Raw genomic sequence first — 22483 nt, 5'->3', positions numbered from 1 at the left:
CATTTCACAGTAATTATTGCTGCCAAGAGTTTAAAGAATTGCATCCCAGAGCCCCTGTCACTCGTGGTGGGCTCCATCCCACCTCACTCCCCTGCGCTAATTATTTTGTAGTTGGAGGGCTCTGAAACAGCAGAAATCTCTGTCCGATCTTTTTTTTAAAAAATAACTTCGCATAATTAAGGCTCTCGTGGCCCTAGCTGGTTCCCTGACAATCGCATCCTCCTCTCTGGGTGTCACCGCTGTCACACACGGGGGAACGGTGAGGAGCCCCCTTCCCGCCACCCTCGCCTAAGTGAAGTGAAGGGACCCTGGGGAGGTTCTGAAGCTCCCGTGATCCAAGGAAACAGAAGTGAAGCCTGAGGTGCGGGCCAGCCTTCCTCTCCAGCCTTGCACGCAACTCTGATGTGTGCCTCTTCTGCTTAAAGCCCTCCATGGTTCCCAGTGCCCACAGGATCAAGGTTCAAGATCCCACATGTAGCTGCCAAGCTTCTTCCTAATTGGGCCCCAACCGGCCTGCTGCTCCAGCTTCACATACCCAAATTCCCAGGGCCTCGAACAGGGTGAGGCAAGCAAGACCTCTAGGGCACACCCTGAACAAGTCACTCTGGGGTCGCCTTAAATGAAAGCCTCCTTCAATGTTGTGACTTAGGCATCTCGCTTGTCTTATCCTAATCCTTGCCCTGCCGTATACCAGGCAGCAGGGCAGAGCCAAGCTCTGGGTGACCTCAGGCAAGTCCCTTAACCTCTCTGAGCCCAAGTTTCCTCACCTGGAGGACAAGCATGGTGAGACCTCCAGAGGTAACATCTAGAAGCACCTGGCCCAGTGAGGGACTTGAGTAGCTGTTCAATAAAACTGCATAACTGTTTTTATAGTTATTTTTCACATTGTTTTCTCTCCCTGAAATTTCCCTTTCCATTTTTAGCCTCTGTCTTTCTCACCAACTCCTGTACATGCTTCAGAACCCCAACTCAAACATCTTGTTCTCTGTGCAGCTTGTCCAGATGTTCTCCAAAGAAATCAAATGCTCACCCTTGCTGCCCACACAGCCCCGGGATGCCCTCTTGTATGGCATCAGTGAGGATGCCTGGTCACCTCATGGGGCTGTGAGCTCTTGGGGCAGGGGGTTCTGCCTTTGTCATCGGTCATCCTGGCATCCCTGCCTAGCCTGGAACCAGGCTCAGAGCCCAGCCTTGCTCACAGAGTGGACAGAACCTTCTGGTGCTGCCTGCCCATGTGGCCTCTTCTCCGTGCCTTTCCTGACATATTTCTTTCCCCACCTGCTATGATGCCACTTACATATCTAGGCACAGCAGTGAAACCTGTATCTGCTAGAAGTGGCCTCTGGGGGCCCATGGCTTTTGCTCTGTGTCCCTCTCAGTGGCACCAGCTATGTGCCACTCCTCATTGTCAGCATGTGGATGGTCTTCTCTGGGCATGGGTGGGGAAGTGGGGGGTAAACTGAGCAGGCAGAATTGATCAGATGGGGCTGGGATGAAGGGAGGTTCAGGGCTGATGGAAGAGCTGCCCTGGCTTGAGCCACATTCTCAGGGACAATGGTGCAGGGCAGTGAAACCCTGGAGAGGAACACGGACATACGGAAGTGGGGCTGCAGGTCTGCGGAGGTGGAGAGCACAGGAGGAGACGGGCCTGAAGGAGCAGACGAGCCCTGCCCAGTCCTTGCTCCTGGCTGCCCTGGCAACGGGTCCCTCCTCTGCTCTGAAATTATACGAGAACCTCCACTTGAATGACGAGCACACGCATCCAACCTAGTCCCACCTTCCCACCTTGCGCTCCAGGAGGAGCTGGGGTTGGGGGGTGGTCCCTGCAGCAGAGGGAGAAGCAGTGGGGTTGTGGATCACAGGGTACCTGTCGCTCCCGCACGATGCCACTGTTGGGGGAGGTGTCTCCTGCGAGGCCACCTTCCCGCCCCTGACACCCCGCCACCGGGAAGGCTGAGGCCGTGCAGAGGGAGCAGGGACAGGCAGTCACTCTAAGGCGGTGGGCACAATGAACTCTCACTGATGAGGAGTTAACAACTGTCATTCTCTGCTTATAACTGTCCCCTGCTCAGCACCGTGTGACGGACCCCATTGGACAAAATAACATCCACCCCAACTGTGGCCCCCCGCTCCGCAGGATCTGCCCCCCACCTCTCTGCCTTTGCACCCCACAGCTGTCCCTTCACCCCACTGCAGCCAAGCCCCTCTCGCGGCAGGCCCCTCACCCCCTTCCCTCTGCCGCCTCTCGTCCCAGGCTCACTCCTTTTCATTCTTCAAGGTGCAGAGATGCCTCCTCTGACCACCTTAATTTAAAGCTGACCACATCAGAGCAGCCGCAAAGCCTTCAGAAACTTGCCCGCTGTCACGCTCCTATTTACTTACCAGTCTGCTTGCTCCATAGAGGCAGGCGCCCTCTCTGTGCACAAAGCCTGCGGCCACCCCTCACCCTCTCTCACTCTCCATTCTCCATTCAGCCCGTGGGCAAAGCCGACCTTCCGTGCGGATGCAGGACCCGACCCCCTCCACTCACCGCACCCACCCCGCTCGGAGCATCAGCATCCTGCATCTGGGTTACTGGGCTAATCTCCCAGCTGGCCCCCACTTCCACCTTCCTCTCAGCAGCCAGGGGGCTCCTATTAAAACACAGCCAGGCAAAGTCCCCTGTGGCTCCTGTCCTTTCAGAGTAAACCCAGAGCCCCCGCCATGGTCTGTAAAGTCCTCTGCATGTGGACCCTCTGCTCTCCACGTGTGGAGCCTCCTCTCTCCATGTGCCTCTAACCTCACCCCCACCTTCCCCGACTCTGCTCCTGCCACACGGGCCTCAGGATCCAGCTACAGGGCCCTAGCTGTGCCCTCTGTTGGGGGCTTTACCCTGGCTCTGCCCCCAGATATCTGGAGCCTCTCCAACAGAGGGGGGCTAGGTCTGGTCTTTCTACCCCAGATCCATTACCAGGGATGAGTCCTGGGAGTCTATCCCACCCAGACCCTTTAAATGAACCTGGCTCACCCACAGTTTCCATAAGAGTTCTTTGTTCTCAAGGCTTCTGTGAAGATTAAGTGAGAAAGAACACAGGCTGATAGGCATGAGACTATTGGAGCCTCTATCCTGGTTCCACTTAGCTGTGTGACCTTAGGGAAATGTCTTAACCTCTCTGTGCCTCTGTGTGATAAACGACAATGGCCCCCAAAGACGGCCGCATCCTCATCCCTGGAACCTGTGCACATGCTACCTCACGTGACAAGACTTTGCAGATGTAAGTTAAGGGTCTCGAGCTGCAGAGATTATCCTGGATTCTCCAGGTGGGCCCTCTGTAATCATAAGAGGGAAGGAGGAAGGTCAAAGGCAGAAGAAGAGATCGCATGATGGAAGCAGGGGTTGGAGTGATGCATTCTGAAGATGGAAAAGGATCGTGGGTGACCTCTAGAAGCTGGAAAAGACAAGGAAACAGATTCTCACCCGAAGCCTCCAGAAGGAATGCAGGCCTGGCGACACCTGAATTTTAGACCTCTGACCTCTAGAACTGTAAAAGAATATATCTGTGTTGTTTTCAGCCACTGTTTGTTACAGCAGCCAGAGGAAACCAATACACTCGGTTTCCTCATCTATAAAATGAATAATCGAGTACCTCCATCATAGGGTAGCTCTCAGGACTTAATGAGATGTAAACTTCGAGCAGCACCTGGTGTGCAGCAAGCCCTTGACCAATGTTAACTGAGGTTCCTGCTTCACCCAGCATCGGGCTGTCACTGAGTAGGGGTTCCACCAGGGGGAGCGATTGCCATTACCACCTATTCTAGGGAATCTTCGTGCTTCGGCACGGCCCTTCCTTTTGGCAGACTCTGTGCTGTGAAAAGCAGAAATAACTGTCTATTTTGAGGATTCAAGCACAGTCGTTTCCATGGTTACCCTGTCATAATGACTAGCAGACAAAAGACCCGGATTTCTACTGCTTTGGAGAAAGACAGCAAGCTGTGGGCTGGGTAGCAGCAGCCCGTGCTTCCTGGCTCTGCCCTAGACGGGGAGGAGCCTGGGGAAGCACTGCATTTCTCTGACCTCGGTTTCCTCATCTGCCCAACGGCAGAAGTCAACACGTGATCCACTTGTGATCCGGGACGCCCTTCCTTCAGTGAACAGAAAATCACGGTCTTATCGGTTGAGAAAATGATGCTGTGACCATTCATCTCTGGGGGTGTCTCTATCAGCCATCCCCTGAGTTCTGAGTAGTAACTGAGTAAATGGATAGAAGTGAGACGCAAAGAACTTGGGTCCTAACCTCCAAGTCTCTTTAAAAAAAGACCTGGCTCCAATAACAACCATTTGTTCTGATTAAAAATAACAACCTAATTGGCAATCGTCTGCTTGCCAGACGAGGGCTAAGAACAAACGCGATCTGGAGAAAGCAGACAGCAGGGCAGATATCTCCTCTACTCACGACTTATGGCAAATTAAATGAGGGAAGGAAAACAGAAGCTGCAATGTATTGTACAAAGACTGGTGAATAATCCTGTCACTGGCAGTAATGAGAAAGTGGAGAATATTGAGTTAGAGAATGAAAAGAAAATTCTAGAAAAATTTAAAATACATTTTTGATGCAAATTAACTCTCATAGAAAACCTATATAAACCAATAATCAAAAAAGATTTACACTTGAGTTTTACTAAGACTTCAAGGAGCTGATATATTATACTAAATATTCTAGGGAAAAAAAGAGAAAGCAGCCAGCTCATTTTACAAGAGAACAATCATCTTAAAACTGGGCAAAGAGCGTAGGCAAAGAAAATTAAAGGCCAACTTCATCTATGAACATTTATGCCAAAAGCATAATTTTTGCATTTATGCAAAAATTTCCTGCCCTCAGTGTCACCAGGCACTGAAAAAGGTCAGAAGGTGCGATGTCCCTCCCTTCATACCTTGGCCGTGCCAAAGCCTTCTGGAACTTCTGGAGAGGCAGACTTCTCCGTGGCCCTATAGTTAATTAATACTCACTGCAGCCCCAGGAGAGGGGACGAGAAATTCAATGGAGTTGAGTCATCAAAATAAAGTTACAGCTCTTGCACTTGACTTTGTGGGCTGATTCACATGCAGCTCCACACTACCAGGCGTATGACGAGGACGTGCCTGGAATCTATACTTGTGTGCCTGGGCTGGGGAAATGTACGAGTGGTGGCCGCCCTGGTGGGTGGCTGCTTGTTCAGACCCCAGGGAACCAGCTAACACAGTTACAGAAGCCGAGAGGGGCTCTGACTCTCACATCCAGCCCACGAAGAACGTCATTCAAGCAGCGTGGGCGGACACAAAACCATCTCTATTCTCCCTAAATTCCAACCTTCCTGCACACACACTCAGGGACAATTTCTGGAAGTATTTCTTTCCATGCTTTTCTGTTTCCATTCTTTCGGTGAAGTAGCCATTGCCTTGCTTTTCTCCCCCACGGAATCTTTAAACATCATTCCCCCATGTCATTAAAAACCTCCTAAGTCAGTATTTTAAATGTCTGAACAATATTCCACTATACAGACATCATCATCTGGCCACACTGGTGCCTTCCCATCTTGGAGGCTTTGCCCCTGCAGTGTTCCCCTTCTAGAAGATTCTTCCCCCAGAGATCTGCATGGCGCACTCCTTCAGCACCTCAGAGAGACTGTTCCACTGTAACCTCCTCAGTCAGTGGCACTGACATGACCCTCCCTACACTCTGCTTTTTTGGCGGCTGTTTACACCACTCACCACTTCTGGACATCACATCACCTAGTTAGGAGTTTATTGTCTGTCCATTGGTTCCTGCTGCACCCCTGTGTCAAGAATAGTGCCTGGAGCATGGCAGGTACAGACAGCCTGCCTGGATGGTTGTGTGTGCCCCGCTGGCCCCCGCTCCACCCAGAGAGGGAGATCTGCCCTCGCCACCCTGAGAGCTGACAGCTCAGCCCTCGGGAGAAGGCTCGGCGCACAGAGAGGGGGTGTTCCCAGGGTTCCTCTGGGGGAGCCCTGGGGCTCGTGGACGGGGGACTGCAGCTCCAACAAGTGCAGACCCAGACAGCGGACATCCTGCCTGGCTGTGGACAGGAGGAAAGCCGGACGAGTGTGTGGACAAACCCGGAGAAGGGGGCTGGGGTAAGACTAGGGGACAGAACTTGGCCAAGGAGGGAGGAGGGGCTGGTGGCTGCAGACAGTCCTGAGCCTGAGTGCCTGGGGGCTGGGGCAGCACTGTCCTCTCTGGCTGCCCAGGGAAACCAGGCTCCCGGGAGGAAGACAGTGACCCTGTCCCTCCCGACAGCCCTCTGCCTCCTTCACCCAGTCTTTGATAAAGCCCTCCAGGGGCCAACTGGCCACCACTCATTCATCTGTGCACTCGTTCATTCATTCAACACGTGTGTATTTCCAGACACTGCTGTAGGCACTGGGGTGGATACAGAGATGAACTGAAGCCCCCGTCCTCCCGGCTGGGGCCACGTCTGCCCCCTGCCCCCTGCTACTCCTGCAAAGTCATCCAGGGACGACCCTGTGGCCTGACCCTCTGCCTTCAGGTGCCTCTGGGGAGCACCGCATCTGTGGGGAGCACCGCTTCTGTGGGCAGCTGCCGCACAGCCCAGCACCAGGCAGCTCAGCCTGGGGTGAGGAGCACCGGTTGGGGTGTCCCAGAGTCCCGGGTTCAAGTCCCACCCTGCCACTTTTCAGTGTGGGTGACTTGGGCCCTTCCCTGAAGGCGCAGTTTTGCCCTCTGTGCGGGACCCGCTGGGAGCTCGTGTGACGATGAGATGAGATGATGCAGGTAGAGAGAGAGGTGGGGCGCCTGACTCAGAGTGTCCAGGGTGAGCTCTTCTGTGGCGGTGGTGGTTGTCTTATGAGGTTCCCTTGGACCTTGTTCTGCCCCGAATCTCCTTGGCACCTCTGTGGCAACCCCGTGGCTGGCCCTGTGGTGGGTTCCAGCATGAGGTGACCCCAAGGAGCTCATAGGCTGCTGGGGGAGACGGAGCAGCCACAGAAAATTCCACAGGGTGTGGCTAGTCTGTGAGAGGAAAGCTTTGGGGGTTCTGGGGGTGCAGAGGAGGGACCTGGCCCAATGTGGAGATCAGGGAAGGCTTCCTGGAGAAGGTGACAGCTGAATGTGGTCCCTTCTTGGCTTCCAGTGCCCAGCTCACTCCCTGGCCCTCGTCTGTGGAGGGGCTTGGGGTGGAGGCAGTGGGTGGCAGGACCAGGTGCCCCCTCCAGCAGCACTAAGGAGACACTGAGTTCCCCCCCACAGCCCATCCGGAACACCCCCATGCCCTGCCCACCCTGCCGGGCTCCAGCACCTGGACGGCCCCGCCCACGCCTACCGCCGCCGGGGCCCTGGCGGGCATGCGCACTTACGTTTGGAGTGCTTGTCGCACAGGGCGGCCGCACGCATGTCGCAGAGGCGCAGGGAGCCCTTGCTGCTGCTGTAGACGAAGAGGTTACAGTGGTGCGGGTGGAACTCGGACGCGGTGATCACCTCCGTGAGGTCCTCCATGTTGGCCGGCTTGATGTCCACGATGTCTGGGTAGCCGAGTCAAGGAAGGGGCGGTGAAGGAAGGGCGCCCTCGCGGCTCTGCCTTTCCCAGCTCGGAGACCCTCGGGTTTCCCGACGCCTCTCCTCGGCACACCCACCTGCCCCGCGTCTGAGCTGGCTCCGTTCCTGAGACTCCTGGACAAACACCCCGCCACGGAGTCCCCAAGCTGCAGACCTGACTGTCGTCGAACAGCCTGCTGGTTGTCCCTTCTTGGTGTCCGTCCACTGTCCCCATAAGGCGGGACTGCCGCCTCCTTCCTGACCTGTGCCCTTACTCCAGCCAGTGCCCATCCGCTGCCCGGCCCCACGCAGGGCAACCCTTGAGGCTTCTCCCCTCTGCCCCTCTTTCAGTTGCCAAGCAGGAGGCCAGGAGCGTTTGTTGAGTGCCTACTACATGCTGGGCTGTGGACACACTAGGTGAACAACTGCAGTTCTCCCCATCACTCTGTGAATCGTGTCTGAGCTGAGTGGACAGGTATCCGTTGGCTCCCCTCCCCCGTCTCCCCCCCCCCCCCACCCCCGCACCCACTCCCTTCTGCCCACAGCATCAAGACTCTGCTTTGGGGAAAAGGTTCTCTGCTTTTCTGGGTTTTCAGCTCTAATCTGTGCCTTCCATTCCCACTCACAGTCACCACGAGGGATAAGCATATGGCGTCAGATGTGCCAGTGGAGGGGTTCCAGACTTGGAATACTGGGAATGCTGGGATGCAGCTCTGTCATCTCTGCGGGCTGGGTGGTGTGGAGAGGAAGGGACTGTATCTGCTGCCATGACAAGGGGAAACCCGGAGCCTGGGGCCGGGGCAGACCGCCCCAAAGACAGAGTGGATGGACAGAAAGATCTGTCAGTACCTTTAGAATCCTGGGTGAGGATTCACCGGAAAACGGTAACCCCTGGACGGTTAAATATAGGACCCAATAAGTCCATTTTCTGTTTAGCGTCAAGAATTTTGTTGCTTGGAAAGGAAGTATCTCTGACTGAAATGCTGGAGCCCAGAGAGGGTAAACAACTTGTCCAGGGTGACTCAGCAGTAAGTGGTGAGGCTGGATTCCTGTCCATTCGCCGTTGCCTACAACAGCAAACCATAACCCCTTGCTGTATTATCCAAGGCCTGGCATACCCTGGCCCTCTCTACCTTTCCGGCTTCAGATCCTACTAGTGGCTCTGCCCTATAGGCACTTTCCTCTCGAACAGCGACACCTTCGGTCTCTGGTCTCCCCAGCCCCGTGGGGTCTCTGCACAGCCCGTTCCCTCTGATGGAGATGCCCCCTCCTCCCTCTTCTTTGCATGTGAGCTCTGGATTCAGAGAATGCCAGCTCTGCCACCTCCTGGCTGTGTGATCCTGGGTGAGTCCCCCCACCATCCAACCAGCTCCCCATGCCTCAGTTTCCTCATCTGTAAAATGGGCTAACAGTTCTATCCTCATAGGTTTGCTGTGAAGATGAGAAGAGGCAAAGCCCTTGGCAACTGCCTAACACATCGCAGAGCCCGATGAATGTCAGTTGCTCTTATTATTTTTTATTATCTGGAAAATACTGATTGAAACTCTGACATTCATCTGCTGTCAGCACCCCCTCCTCCACCTGCCCCAGGCTGCTTCCTCTCTCAGTAAGAAAGAGACATTTTCTGACTTCTGTAAACAGTAGAATTTATAAAACATCAGAAAAGATGGTTGAATCTGTGCAATCAGAGGAGGGTCTCTGTGCAGATGCTCAAATCTTGCTTGCTAGAAGCACACCATTAACCAGCAACTTAGAATCACATCAAAATAGAAAGAGGGAAAAAAGGAGCTATGTCGTCAGTGCCTGAATTGGTTTCCCAGGAAACTGGTTTTCTGGTACGATAAGAAGCAGAGATTAAATCATGAAAAAGTGAGACTAAAGGTTGAGAGAGAAAAACAGCCAAGACTTCTGGAATGTGAATTCCATCAACATCAACCTGCAGCCCCATCCTTCTCAGCCTGAGCCCCCGCTGATGACTTTCCATGGGCTCTGCCCGCTTAGAACGGCTTTAATTTCCTACTGAACTTAAAATGGTGTCTGGAGAAAAAGTGCCGTCGTTTAAGAAATGCACATGAGTACAGCACCTGTCAGATGTTCTGCAAACGGGGACTGAGATTCTCCCACAGGACTTGGGACACCGAAGCCAAAGAGGGCCTGGGAGAAACAGAAGTGCCAGGCCTTAGGGCACACAGGTCAGGTTTGAATCCCGGTTGTGTCACTTGTCAGGGGACGTGGGTTTTTACCGTGTTTCACTCCTCAGGGAGTGAAGATGCCTTGCCTTGCAGGTGGTTCCCTGAACATCCCAGGGAGACCTGTCACCCGGCCTGAGGGGGCTGAGGCCGCTGTGACTTGTTGCTTTTGCCAGTGAATGGAGGGCAGAAGTGACAAGTGATGCGGGTCACTTCCAGGCTGAAGTTCTGAGAGCCAGCACGTGCTGTGCCGTGAGCCTCAGGGGACAATGGGCAGGCTCCTGTCACCTCTGCGACTTTCTGACTGTTGCTTCAGGATCACCTAACCCTCTTGACTGAGCCAGTGTCCAAACTCTTTCCTTCCTGGCCTCAAGCTGTTCTAGAATCCAGTCCAACAGAGAAGGGATCAGAGGTATGATGTCTGAACTCTGGCTCGTGGAGACCGAAACTGGGCTTTATGAACCATCTTTCTAACCTGGGAGGCTGTGGACGCCAGTGGCCAGAGAGAGGGCAGTGTGGTGGCGTGCAGCCTCCTCTCCCAGGCCGCCAGACCCTGGTCCCAGACTCACATAGGGGCCAAGGCCACGCAAATGGGTGTTGCCTTTGGCTTGATCGTAGTGGACGTGCTTCCTGCTTCCTGTTTCCCGTGACCCACATCACTCTAACCGCTCCTGACAGCCTCACAACGACCATGTTCAGCTTTGGCCTGCATTCTGCAAACACTTGCTAGAACTCTGAACGAGGCCATGATGGCTAAGTTTGCGGGGTTCAGTCATGTCTGCAGGCTCTACAGCTAACATGCCTGAACCAGGGCTACACAGAGCCGGCCGAGGGGGGAACCCATGTTGACCGGGGACCCTGTGCATGGGCTGAGGAGACAGAGTCTCCGATGCCTGGGTCCCATCAACAGCCGTGGACCACGCCTCTTACAGCCTATGCATCACTCGGGGAATCTCTCTTGCTGTTTCAAACAAAGGACTGGATACAGTGGGTGCTGGGGAAAGATGATGTGAAGCACAGAGCTTCATTTCCACCTGATGCTGGGGGAGGAAGACAAAAGCACAGTCATGGCCAATGTGTGCCTCTGAATCCCAGGGCCCACAGCCTGACCCAGCACCTCCAGGGCAGCACAGCGTCCTTCAGGGCGTGGCCATCCCACCGGGTCTACCATCACCCAGTCCCGGGACGGCTTCTCCAAGACCTCTGGCTCCGCTCATCTCAGGACGAGGATCTCCCTGTGGGTGCCCAGCTCCTCACTGGCCATCGGATGTGTGAGAGCCAAATTATCGAGAGGGGCTGTCCCTACTGAATCCCCATGGTCACATCACAGAGCAGGGGCCTGGAGACGGACTCCTGACCAGCGAAGTAGGCGTGCAGAAGCCTCCAAAGCACGGTAATTACGTCCCAAACAGACACCACAAACCCTCCTCCGGGACTCGCACCTGAGTGGCCACATGCCAGTGGACTTTGAGACACTTGACCATACACAGTGGCCTGGACTTTGGCAGGACCAGTGCTGGGTTGGAAGTTGGGGGCCTTGGGCCAGGTGTCTGGTTTTACCTCTCTCTGGAATGTTCAGTTCCACATGCAGAAATCACTTCCATCTGTAAATCTCGGTTTCCCCTATCTGCAAAATCAGGGCTTGAGTATGACCCTGGAGCGCCCTTTCATTTCGAGGATTAACGCACAGGTGGCTTCCCCCATGCCCACTTCCGAATCAGCTGCATGAATCCCACGTGTAGCCGGTGCTTTTTTCATGGCAGGGCTGACCTCTCTCGGGAAGGAGCATAATTAGACTCATTTGCAAGCCCCCCTCCCCCCGGCAAAGCTGGATGAATTATTCATGTTCTATTTTTCCATCTAATTGTACACCAAGTGCCTGATGGCTTTTGCTTAACTTTCAATCACACTTTGGCAGCTAAGAATGATTCTCCCTCCTAGGAAAGTTTGTCAGACACAGGTAGGCGGAGAGGGGAGCAGGTCATGCGGAGAGGATGAAGGGAGAAGGTAGACTAGCTCCGGTCCCCACCCCTTGGCTGAGCGTGATGGATTTTTCTCCAGTGCAGTGTGTTGAATGGTGCCTCCCCCCTGCCCCCCCCAACCCAAATACATGTCCACATCCTAACCCCCAGAGACTGTGAATGTGGCCTTATTTGGAAAAAGGGTCTTTGTAGATACGATCAAGTTGAGGGTCTCAAGATGGGGTCTTCCTAGATTACCTGGGTGGGCCCTAAACCTGATTACAAGTGTTTTTATAAGAGACACCAAAGGAGAAACAGAGATACCCAGAGGAGAAGGCCATGTGGCATCTGAGGCAGAGGCTGGGGTGATGCCTTGGGCTGCAGGAGCTAGGAGAGGCAAGGAAGGATCCTCCCCAGGAGGCTTCAGAGGAACACAGCCCTGATAACACCTTAACTGCAAACTTCAGGCCTCTGGAACTGTGAGACAATAGATTTCTGTTGTTTTAAGCTGCCCAGTTTGTGGGAAGTTATGGCATCCATTGGGAACTCAGACACCCAGTCTGCTTCCTGGAAGCTGGGGAAAAGACACGGGTGTAATGCTAGTTATCATGGACAGCTTCCTCTACCTCCATTCCAGACCTCTTCTTTCCCTGCAGTTCCCTGTTTTAGCAGCCCCAGCCCTGAAACGCAGAGCCAGGAATCAGGGCAGCTTCTGGACCCCTCCCTCTCCCTCCATCACATGCAACCTGCCTCCGCGTCCTGTGCTCGTCCTCCTGGAGGTCCCCCTGCTCTGGCCCTCAGCCCAGGCTGCCTAAGCCTCAGTGGGGCGCTCCGCCTCTGGTTAGCCCCCCCAGTCTCAGCTAGAGTGAACTCCCTAAAATGGGGAGTTGGGTTGGGTTCCCCTACTCCCCACCCACAAGAGAAGGCCTTCTATTCAGGCTGCAAATACTGGCTGACCTATCTGTTCCACTCATCTGAGTGCAGGCAAAATCGTTTATACCCCAAACTCCAGTTTATACCAAACTGGTACCTGTGCCCACCTGAGATGCCCTGTGGCTGCAAATACTGGCTGACCTATCTGTTTCACTCATCTGAGTGCAGGCAAAATCATTTATACCCCAAACTCCAGTTTATACCAAACTGGTACCTGTGCCCACCTGAGATGCCCTGTGGCTGCAAATACTGGCTGACCTATCTGTTTCACTCATCTGAGTGCTGCAAATACTATTCAGGCTGCAAATACTGGCTGACCTATCTGTTTCAGTCATCTGGGTGCAGGCAAAATCGTTTATACCCCAAACTCCAGTTTATACCAAACTGGTACCTGTGCCCACCTGAGATGCCTTGTGGCTGCAAATACTGGCTGACCTATCTGTTTCACTCATCTGAGTGCTGCAAATACTATTCAGGCTGCAAATACTGGCTGACCTATCTGTTTCAGTCATCTGGGTGCAGGCAAAATCGTTTATACCCCAAACTCCAGTTTATACCAAACTGGTACCTGTGCCCACCTGAGATGCCCTGTGGCTGCAAATACTGGCTGACCTATCTGTTCCACTCATCTGAGTGCAGGCAAAATCGTTTATACCCCAAACTCCAGTTTATACCAAACTGGTACCTGTGCCCACCTGAGATGCCCTGCGGGCTGATCAGATGGCTTCACATCTGTGTCTGTTCAATCCTCTCCACGTGTGAGTGAGGTGCCCCCCTTTCTGTGGATGAGGAAATGGGGGCTCCGCAAAGGGAAGCCACTTGCTCGGGGCCAGGCAGAGGGGGACCAGCCTGGGACTGGGACGAAGTTGAATTCCAGAACCTGCAATATGCAGTGTGCAGTGTGCAGTGTGCTGTGACTTGCGAGGCAAAGCAGAGTGGGGACGAGAACTCTGGCCCCTGACAGCCTGGGGCAGAATCCAGGCTCTGTCTGCTTGCTAGCTGTGTGTGCAAGTTTCGGAATCTCTCTGTGCCTCAGTTACCCCAAGTTCAAAATGGCAATGGTACGCCTTACCTCCTAGGGTAGCGGTAGGATTAATTAAGGTGGTGCACGTGGTGTGCTGAAGACAGGGCCTGGCGAGGGTTACATGCTTTGTAAGTGAACTCCTAAGAAGGCATGTGGCATAACACTGCAGGCAAGGGCTGACTGGCTGCCAGGGAGCCTGGATGCCAGGCTTAAATCTGCCTTTAATCCATGCGGCACCTCCCTTGGGCCAGTCACTCAACTTCTGTGGACCAGTGTGAGCTGAGGCTCCAGGAACACGAGAGGAAAAACACAGCCACGGGAGCGTGGACAAGTGGGCAGGAGGGGCTGCCGCCTCCCTGGGGCACCCAGGGGCCTGGGAAGATAGCTCTGGTTCCGGCAGCTGTCTGGCTCCAGCCCCTTTTCCTTCAGTGGCCAAGTGTGAATAAGCACACATGTAACGCTCTAGACCAGGGGTTGGCACACATTTTCTGTAAAGGGCCAGAGAGTAAATATTTTAGGGTTAGCAGGCCACAAGATCTCATCTCATCCAGGCTGCTGAACTCCACTTTTGTGATGCAAAAACAGCCACAGACACTATGGAAATGAATGGGTGTGGCCGTGTTCCCACCAAGCTTTATAAACTGGTGGATTCCTGCGCCCACCTCTCCCCACTGGGCTACTCTTCGCTGACCCCAGGTTTAGAAGAGGGATTGCAATCTTGCTGTTGTAACAGAAGCCTCCCTTTATTGCTAGTGTGTAAGACGCCTGGGGGTCAGTAAAGCTCAGAAACAGGGGTTTGTCCTGTTCCATTCCAGAAGGAAGGTCGTGGTTCTTACTGCCAAGGACACAGGAATGTAATCCAGGTAAGCCTTTGCAGAGTCATCAGATTTGCAGAGATTTTTGTAGAAACTCCTTCATCTCTTGCTGCCAAGAGCATCGCCTGGTGTCCTGAAACCAGTGGGGTGACACCAGCACCAGGCACCATGGCCGATCAGTTCGAAGACACACTGCTCCGTGGGATCCCACTCGGAGGGTCCTGAAACTCTGGAGAGAAGGTGGCTATGCTGCTGTGGCCCTCACTCCTTTGAGGTCTGAGGTGCACTTCTCAGAGCCTTGGTCTCCCTTACCTATCCCAGGAGCACCGGTACAAGGGCCGTCACTCATCCCCTGGGCAAATCTCCGCTGACCATAAAATGAGTCAGGCACGTTAAATGAATAAACGTCATTGGTTTGTTCCACCGAGGGGCTCCAGTGAGAAATAGTTATGTAAAGCACTCCATAAATGCCAAAGAATTACACAAGTATCAACTAACGTGACGGGGTTCAGCGGCTATGCCACGACAAATGCTTGTAAAGACACAGCAAGTAACTGAGCTCTGAAACACAGTCAAACCCTTGGAGGGCTGGTGAGGGCAGCCCCCTTCAGGCCGGGCACCTGGATGTCCCTGCAGAAGGGACGGCCCACCCTCCAATCCCACAAAGGAGGAGAGGGAGATGAGGGTGGGGAGGTGACCGGCCCAGGGCCAGAGGTGGAGGCAGAGCAAGGATGGAATCCTGGCTTCCGAACTTCCAGCTGGTGTTCTTCCCACTGCCCGCTCTATTCTGGAGTGACTGCACCTCCACACACGTGGCGTTCTCCCACGGGGTCAGCACCCCAAAAGGCCCTGCTGCTGGGGCTCGCTGGGCTGGTTGTATCCTGGGCAAGCTGGATGTTGAGAGTGGGCAAGGGCTCCATGAGGAGAAGGATGTGGCCTTGAGCTCCATGGTTGAACTGAGCAAAGTGTGGTTTATCCAGATGTCCTGGGAGGAGCACACTCTCAGGAGGGGGAGGCTGTTACCATGGTGACCAAGCAGCCGCGGAAAAAGGATGGAGGTGGTTCTGCCAAAGGCCACACCACACGAGGCGTCCTACACAGGCCCCCCCAAGGATGCTAGTGTGGAGGGGCCTGTAGGCCTCCTGCACAGGGAGGCAGTCTCGCTGGGGCGTGGCCAGCAAAGCTGCTTTTTTTCGGCAAATTTTCTCCAAAAGATGACCTGGCTACAAACATGAACTGTGAGCCCTCCGGCCTCATCGAGTCAGATCCTCCGGGAGGTTCCGGGCTACCTGTGCCTCTGGTTTAGCTTGCTCAAGCCGCCATAGCGAGATGCCACAGTTGGGTGGCTTCAACAGTAGGAAATGATTCTCTCACAGTTGTGGAGGCTGAAAGTGCAAGATCAAAGTGTCAGCAGGGTTGCTTCCTTCTGAGGCTTCTCTCACTGGCTTGCAGGTGGCCATCTTCTCCCTGTGTCCTCATGTGGTCATCCTTCTGTATATGTCTGTGTCCTGATCTCCTCTTCTTATAAGGACACCAGTCATACTGGATTAGGACCCACCCTAATGATCTCATTTTACCTTAATCACCTCTTTAAAGACCCATCTACAAATACAGTCATACCCTGAGGCGCTGGGGGTTAGAGCTTCAACATACAGATTTTGGGGGGACAAAATTCAGCCCACAACAGCCTCCCTCCCTTCCCTGCTCAGAACCTTATTAACTATGATGGTGCAATCTCACTCAAAGAGAAGAACCAGGTCGCTGGGGCCATGCTGGGCCGTGGGAGAAGGGCTGTTCTGAGTAACCGCTCGCTGCGCAAGCCCACTGAAACCCTGGAGTGTTTTCTCTGTGTGATGAGCCAGACTGCACACCTCTTCCAAAAGCCAGCTTATGTGATTCCCAAATGCTTAGACAGGGAAGAAATGACTTCTGAGTCACAGAAACCAGCGCTCGACAGTCTAGCCCCACCGAATAACAGCTGTGTGACCTCTGGAAAACTTCTCAGCCTCTCTGTGCCCTGCTTTTCTCATCTGTAGGATGAGTGGATACCATCTGCTTTGCAGGGCTGTAATGGAGATTTAAGGAGATGACATCTCCTTCATCAAGGAGATAAAGGTCCTAGCACATGGCTGGTACTTTTAGCAACAATTAAAGTGAGTTAAATCTGAATCAGTATTTCTCTTCCTCTGAAACAAACATGAAATTAAGCGGGGTGCAAAAGTTATAATGTTTGTTGCCTGGAAGGACACTCTGGAAAGACAGTGAGGGTTTGTGCTGGATTACATGCCTGGGTTTGTATCCAACCCAGAGTTGGGAGGGGAAACCCAAGGTGGGACAGAGTTTGGACACACACCTAGGTGGCTACCTTCTCATGGCACCGAGAAGGGGCAAACCAGACCCTGTCCCAACCTCTCAGGGCTCCTAGCCCAGCAGTGAAACCAGATATTAGCCCCATGATGGATGCTCCAGGAGAGACATACAGGGTGCATGTGATGAGATTTATAACAAGGCCCTGACTGGTCTGGAGAGTCAGGGAAGGGTCCTCTGAGGCAAAGGCATTAAGCCGAGGCCAGAGGGTGAGTAGGAGTTATCCAGGCAGAGGGTCAGGCTGGGGGAAGTGTTCCAGGTGAGGGGGAAGCATAAAGCTGGGGATTTGCAAGAGGGCAGGCTGCTGGAGCCCCAAGAGGGAGGGACAGAGGGCAGCTGACAGGGCTGTGGTCTGGGGTTGAGGGGGGTTTAATCAGGAGTGTCTTACAGAAGTGCCACAGAGGCCTTTCAGGAAGAGACAGGAAGCGCCATAGAGTTGCATGTCCCACCACCCAGAGGAAATGTTAGAAACATCAAACAGCTGCCAAAGCCCATGCATCCAGCCACTTATGTTACGAATCAATCCCCACTCTGTCCTGCAACAGTGCAAAAAGCACCTGCTTCCCTTAGGATGTAAAACAAGAGCCAGAAACGTTATTGCATTGACAGAACTGGACGGACAATCTGAGTGGCTGAGGGCTAGGAGGGCCATGGGCAAGTGCACCCGCTTCTCAGAATGGAGAGAATGACAGCACCACCTACGCGAGCTGCCGCGAGGATTAAGTGTAGCACGTGCAGTGCGTTCAGGTCAGTGCCTGCATAAATGTGCAATAACAGTGGCTGCCCTGGAGGTTGTTACCGTCATGACTGAGAGGCAGTGTGGCGTGACAGTGACGTGCGTGGGTGCTGCGTCCAGATGCCTCAAGTCTGAATCCCACCCACTTGCCAGCTGGGTGACTTTGGGTAGATTACTTAACCTTTCTGTGGCTTAGTTTACTCCCCTGTAAAAGGGGGATGTTAATCTTGTCTACTCCACAGTGATGTCGGGAGGATTAAATAGGTGAATATGTGCACGGTGACAGAGTGCTGTTGGCACAGAGTAAGTGCTCAGTAAGAGGTGAAGGTGGTGTGGGAGGTGGTGAGGGTGATGGTGGGATGCAGCTCTGGTTTCGGATGGAGTCAGCACCATGGACAGCGCACAGGAGCCCTCGGCCGCAGTGGAACCCAACCAGCTGCCTGGCCTTGCTGAGCCCCCAAAGCAGTGGTGCTGATACCAGTTTAACAACATGCTTTCTGGGTGAAAAGCTGATTTTGGAGATTCAGGCTCAGGGCATTTCGAAGCAGACTCGCCCCACTTTCCTTATCTGTGGGAGGATGAAAAGAGGCAGCCTGTAAGGTGCTTGACAGTGGTCATGGGCTGGTATAGGTCCTGTGATTACAGCATATCAGCCCCTATACTCACTGGCCATTCTGCTCTCACAGCCCCCAGCACGGGAGGCACGCCCCTTTGAATGGAAGAGAAAAGTGAGGCTCAGAAGGCCTGAGTGACCGGCAGGGTCGCCGGGTGAGTGAGTGTTGAAGGCAGGGTTGAACCCCAGGCTCTAGGGTTTTGGCCAGCACGGAGCCTGGCACATGGGGGGGCCTTGGTCGGTCCCCTCCTTAGCTCCCTGGGCAGAAAATAAGCTCAGTCCACAGGTGGCCGAGTGCTGACCACGAGTTGGAACTGCTTCAACATCCAGCCTAGCTTCAGCACCCGCTGCATAAATGGGAATTAGAAATTTGTTCCAGGCTATAAGGCTTGGCGTGATGCCAGCTTCCACCATGAGAAATCGCTCGGTGGGGAGAAAAATCAACTGAACCATCTTTAGAAGTCTCTGGGTGCTAAGAATAAAGCAGAGGTCCGTCAGCTGAGGCCCCCTGTGCAATCTGTTACCTTTAAGATGCTTCAAACTCAAGAAAAATCACCCAGTGCTGCCTAAGAGCCTCCGAATGTTGCCATTAAACGACTGAGAGGTTGTTTAAACAGATGTGGAGATGGCACTGGGGAAAAAGGGCTTCAATGACCAGAGAAGATGTCGGGATTTATGAGAAACAGCCTTAAGTATTTGAGGGGCCATCGTCTAAGGGGGAAAATAATACCCGCCAACTGCCAGACCCCTTTATGTGAATGATTCCTTTACTCCTTACCAATATCCATATGATAAGGGATTTGGCCCATTTTGCAGTCATGGAAATCGATGACAAAGGAGGTAAAGCAATGAATCTGAGCCCAATTCTGCCAGAGTCCAGAGCCCAGACTGCTTCTCTTTAGTGTCTGGGGTCGCGGAGCCCCCCACCTTGGAGCCCAGGTTTGCAAGGAGGCATCTATATCCTAAGACCAGATGGAAACTGTGAACTTCCTCCCTCCAAAGTCACCATTTACAACCATTCATAAGCACCTACGATGTGCCAGGCCCTGCATTATGGGTGGGGACACAGAGAGGGCTTAGCCTGGGCTCTTAATCCCAAGGGTGTCAGCAGAAAATGGGGGAGGCATTCATACTAACAGATGATGAAAGCCCACTGTGACCAGGGAGTGTGGGCCCAGAGGGACTCGGACCAGCCTGGGAGGGGTGCAGAGTGGACAGAGCAGAGGTGACCAGGCAAAGGGGGCTGTGAGTGATGCACGTGGGCAAACGGGAGCCAGCCAGGCTACCGGAAGGAGAAAGGCTCCTCCAGAGAAGGATCAGGGGAAGGCAGAGCACTGCCCCCACCCCTGCAGCACGAAGGGAAACCCAGTGACATGAAGGTGTGGGCAAGCCTGATGCACAGGACTCTGGGGAGGTGGACAAAGGCTGGTCACCAAGAGCTGCTGGGCACTGTTGAGGGATTTGGACATTCTCCAGATGCTGCTGGGGACCACTGAGAGCTCTACACAGGGGACTGATGTGGTCAGACCAGAGGCTCTGATGAGCCATTCTCAAAGCTCTGTAGAGGGCCAGCTGGCTGGGCAAGGTGGGATTCAGGCAACAGTCCAGGCAGGAATGGTACGACCTGAGCTGGGCCTTGGTTAGGGTGGAGAGGAGGGCATGATTCCAGAGCCATCGGGGGAGAATGGAAAGAGCTTGGCACCTCTTTCCATTTTGTGGGTGACAGAGAAGAAGGAGGCTGGAAGCCTCAGTGACAGACAAAGGCACTGCACCGTGTATGTGCCTGGCACACGGCAGAGGCTCAGGAAGTACCAGGCTCCTCTCCCTCTGTTCAGAGCAGCCAAGCCTAGAATTAGAAGAGGAAAGGTCCTCTGAGTCAGCTTTATCACTATTCTTACTGGTGAAAACAATGCCCACTTTTTTCAGTTTTCCTTTCTCTTAAAAACCTTTGCTAAAAATCAATTCTGCCTAAGTAGAAAGTGTTACTATTTGGACACAAGGAGACGGTAACATAGCAGAAAACGCCCAGTGGCCTTGAGGACTGAACAGCAGCATCAGGGCAAATCAAGACATTGAAGAGCAAGAGTTAAAGGAATGTGAACCCCTAGGTCCAGAATCCCCCAGGAGGTACTTGCTCAAAAGGTGTTTCAAAATTCAGAACAATTCCCCAGCTCAGCGTGGAGTCACAGCTGCCTTTCTGGCCTCCTCCCACGTTGGAAATGAAACGCCTTTTCTAATTACTTGGCTGCTATCAGACCCATCATCACACCTACGACCCAGAGTCCTGACACCTTTCTTGCCAGGGGAGGCTGAACGCCATGGGACGGTGCCAGGTGTCTCTGCTCTGGGTCCCTGTGTCTTGTCACTCTGGTAGCCAAGCCGCAGCAGGCCATGGGGAGCGCCTCGTGCAACATCATTCCCTGATGAACTGATCTAATCAAGGGGGCATTTCCACAGCCACCACATACCCTGGAGATTCCACTCAGCTGCTTCTGTCTGCCTAATTGGTCCTTAGGTTCTACAGGCAAGGGCTGCCTTGAGCTCGGCCCTGGTGTCCCCAGCATTCTGTAATGCTCACACTCCCCTATCTCTAAGGGCCAAAACATTTGTATATTTTGATCAACTAACAATTCATTTTCACAAAATTAAAGGCTACACACAGGTTTAACAGAGTTATGTGGCAAGATCTGCAGCCAGAGAAGCCCCTCTGGCATCCCACGGGGACCCCCAATGCACTGATGCTCCCCTCTTGTCACTAGCTGTCACCTCCTCACCTGGCTTAGATTCTGGAGCCAACCATTATTTTCACTCCCTTGCATATGCCATCAGCCCCATGTCTGCATCTTCACTTTGCAAACCTACTACCCTGGCTCCCTTTCCAGCTACTCTGCCCCTGCAGCCATGCAGCAAAACGTGGCTGGAGAAAAACTCACTCTACTGTGCTCACTGGTCCCACTCATTCCCCATAGCACGTATCGCTTGCTCGTGTACTGGATATTTTGCTTGTTTATTATACTAACAGTTTATCAACATTAAATTATATGTCCGTTCCAGGAGGGCATGGATCTTTGTCTCTTTAATTCAAACACTGGGCACAGGGCCTGGCATACAGTAGGTGCTCACTAAACATACAGGTGAACGGTGTACCCTCCAGTGTGTGGACAGGGCACAATCTGTGTTAGGAGGTGAAGCTGACAGTAATGACTGGGCAGGTCTGCCTGCAGTCCTGGGATGGGTTAGTCCTCTTTTCTTAATAACAACTAACCTGTTCCAATGTCCTCTGGCCACCTCCGTCCAAAAGTCAGTTATGATACAGCCCCATATCTACAAAGTCTATATTTTAACTATTGCTCTACCTCCCGGCTTCTTGCCCATGGCCACGCTCCACCCTACCCATCTCCATGTCTCCCTGGATCTACTCGGTCTCCTGGCTTCCAGACTCGTCTGCTGGAATCCATTCCACCCACAACATACGCCCACAGCTCCAGGGGGCCCCCTGCAAGGTGACCAGTGCTGCTTCCTTGCTTATGGTGCATTGATAGCTTCTTATCACCTGACAGCAGTTAGAGAGGTGGACAGTTCAGAACACAGACTCGGACACCAAGCAAGGCTTTCAGTTATTGATACTTTCTAGTCCTTTTGCTGAACGAGGGAGTAGGTCTCTGTTTGCAGGATCATATCTCTAACCCCTGAAGTACTTCCTCATCCCCACGTCTGACAGAAGGAACTAGCCTCGGGGTCTAACACGCAGCATTTACGGAGTCTGCACATGTGGCTATTTAACTCGAAATGTGAATTCATTCAGACTGTATGAAACAAAAAATTCTGTTCCTCAGTCACCCTAGACACATTTTAGGTACTCCATAGGCACACGTGACTGGAAGCCACCATACCGCACAGTGCAAATAGAGAACTTTTCCAGTATCACAGAAAGTTCTACTGGACAGGGCTGAAGATGGATTTTATTCCCATTTTTTTTTTTCACGGCATTTATCTCTATAGCTACCTCCTGTTTATGGTATGTGATACGTTTCACTTTCATTTATGGTAGTAAAATTAAAGTCCCTTTCAAAATGCATTTATTTAGGCAAAATTAAAGCTACTTGATTTAAAGAAAATTAATAAAAATCAGAAAAAGATTGGAAAAGTAAATGAAAGAACGCACGGTGTACAGATGTAGTAATAACTTGCAAAGGAGGTTTGCAAATGATCGATGTTTGGAGATCGTGGTCCCTAGGAGGAAGTCCCCCACTCACACCATCAGCCAGGCCTGCTGCAGCTGTCCTGGCCACCTCCCACCTTCCTGCCTCATCACG

General features: G+C 53.1%; 1 protein-coding gene across 1 annotated transcript in view; it reads right to left on the bottom strand.

Annotated features, from left to right (window-relative positions):
- PPP2R2C (protein phosphatase 2 regulatory subunit Bgamma) overlaps positions 1-22483 on the bottom strand; it is a 137424-nt gene that overhangs the window by 17499 nt on the left and 97442 nt on the right. Inside the window, exon 6 of the mRNA XM_061191667.1 lies at positions 7352-7516. Within this exon, the coding sequence (XP_061047650.1) occupies positions 7352-7516 (165 nt within the window). The remainder of the gene's footprint in view (positions 1-7351; positions 7517-22483) is intronic.

This window comes from Eubalaena glacialis, chromosome 5 (assembly GCF_028564815.1).
Source record: "Eubalaena glacialis isolate mEubGla1 chromosome 5, mEubGla1.1.hap2.+ XY, whole genome shotgun sequence".
Classification (NCBI taxonomy): Eukaryota; Metazoa; Chordata; class Mammalia; order Artiodactyla; family Balaenidae; genus Eubalaena; species Eubalaena glacialis.
The sequence above is the reverse complement of the archived record's forward strand: the minus strand, read 5'-3'. Positions and strand labels throughout refer to the sequence as shown.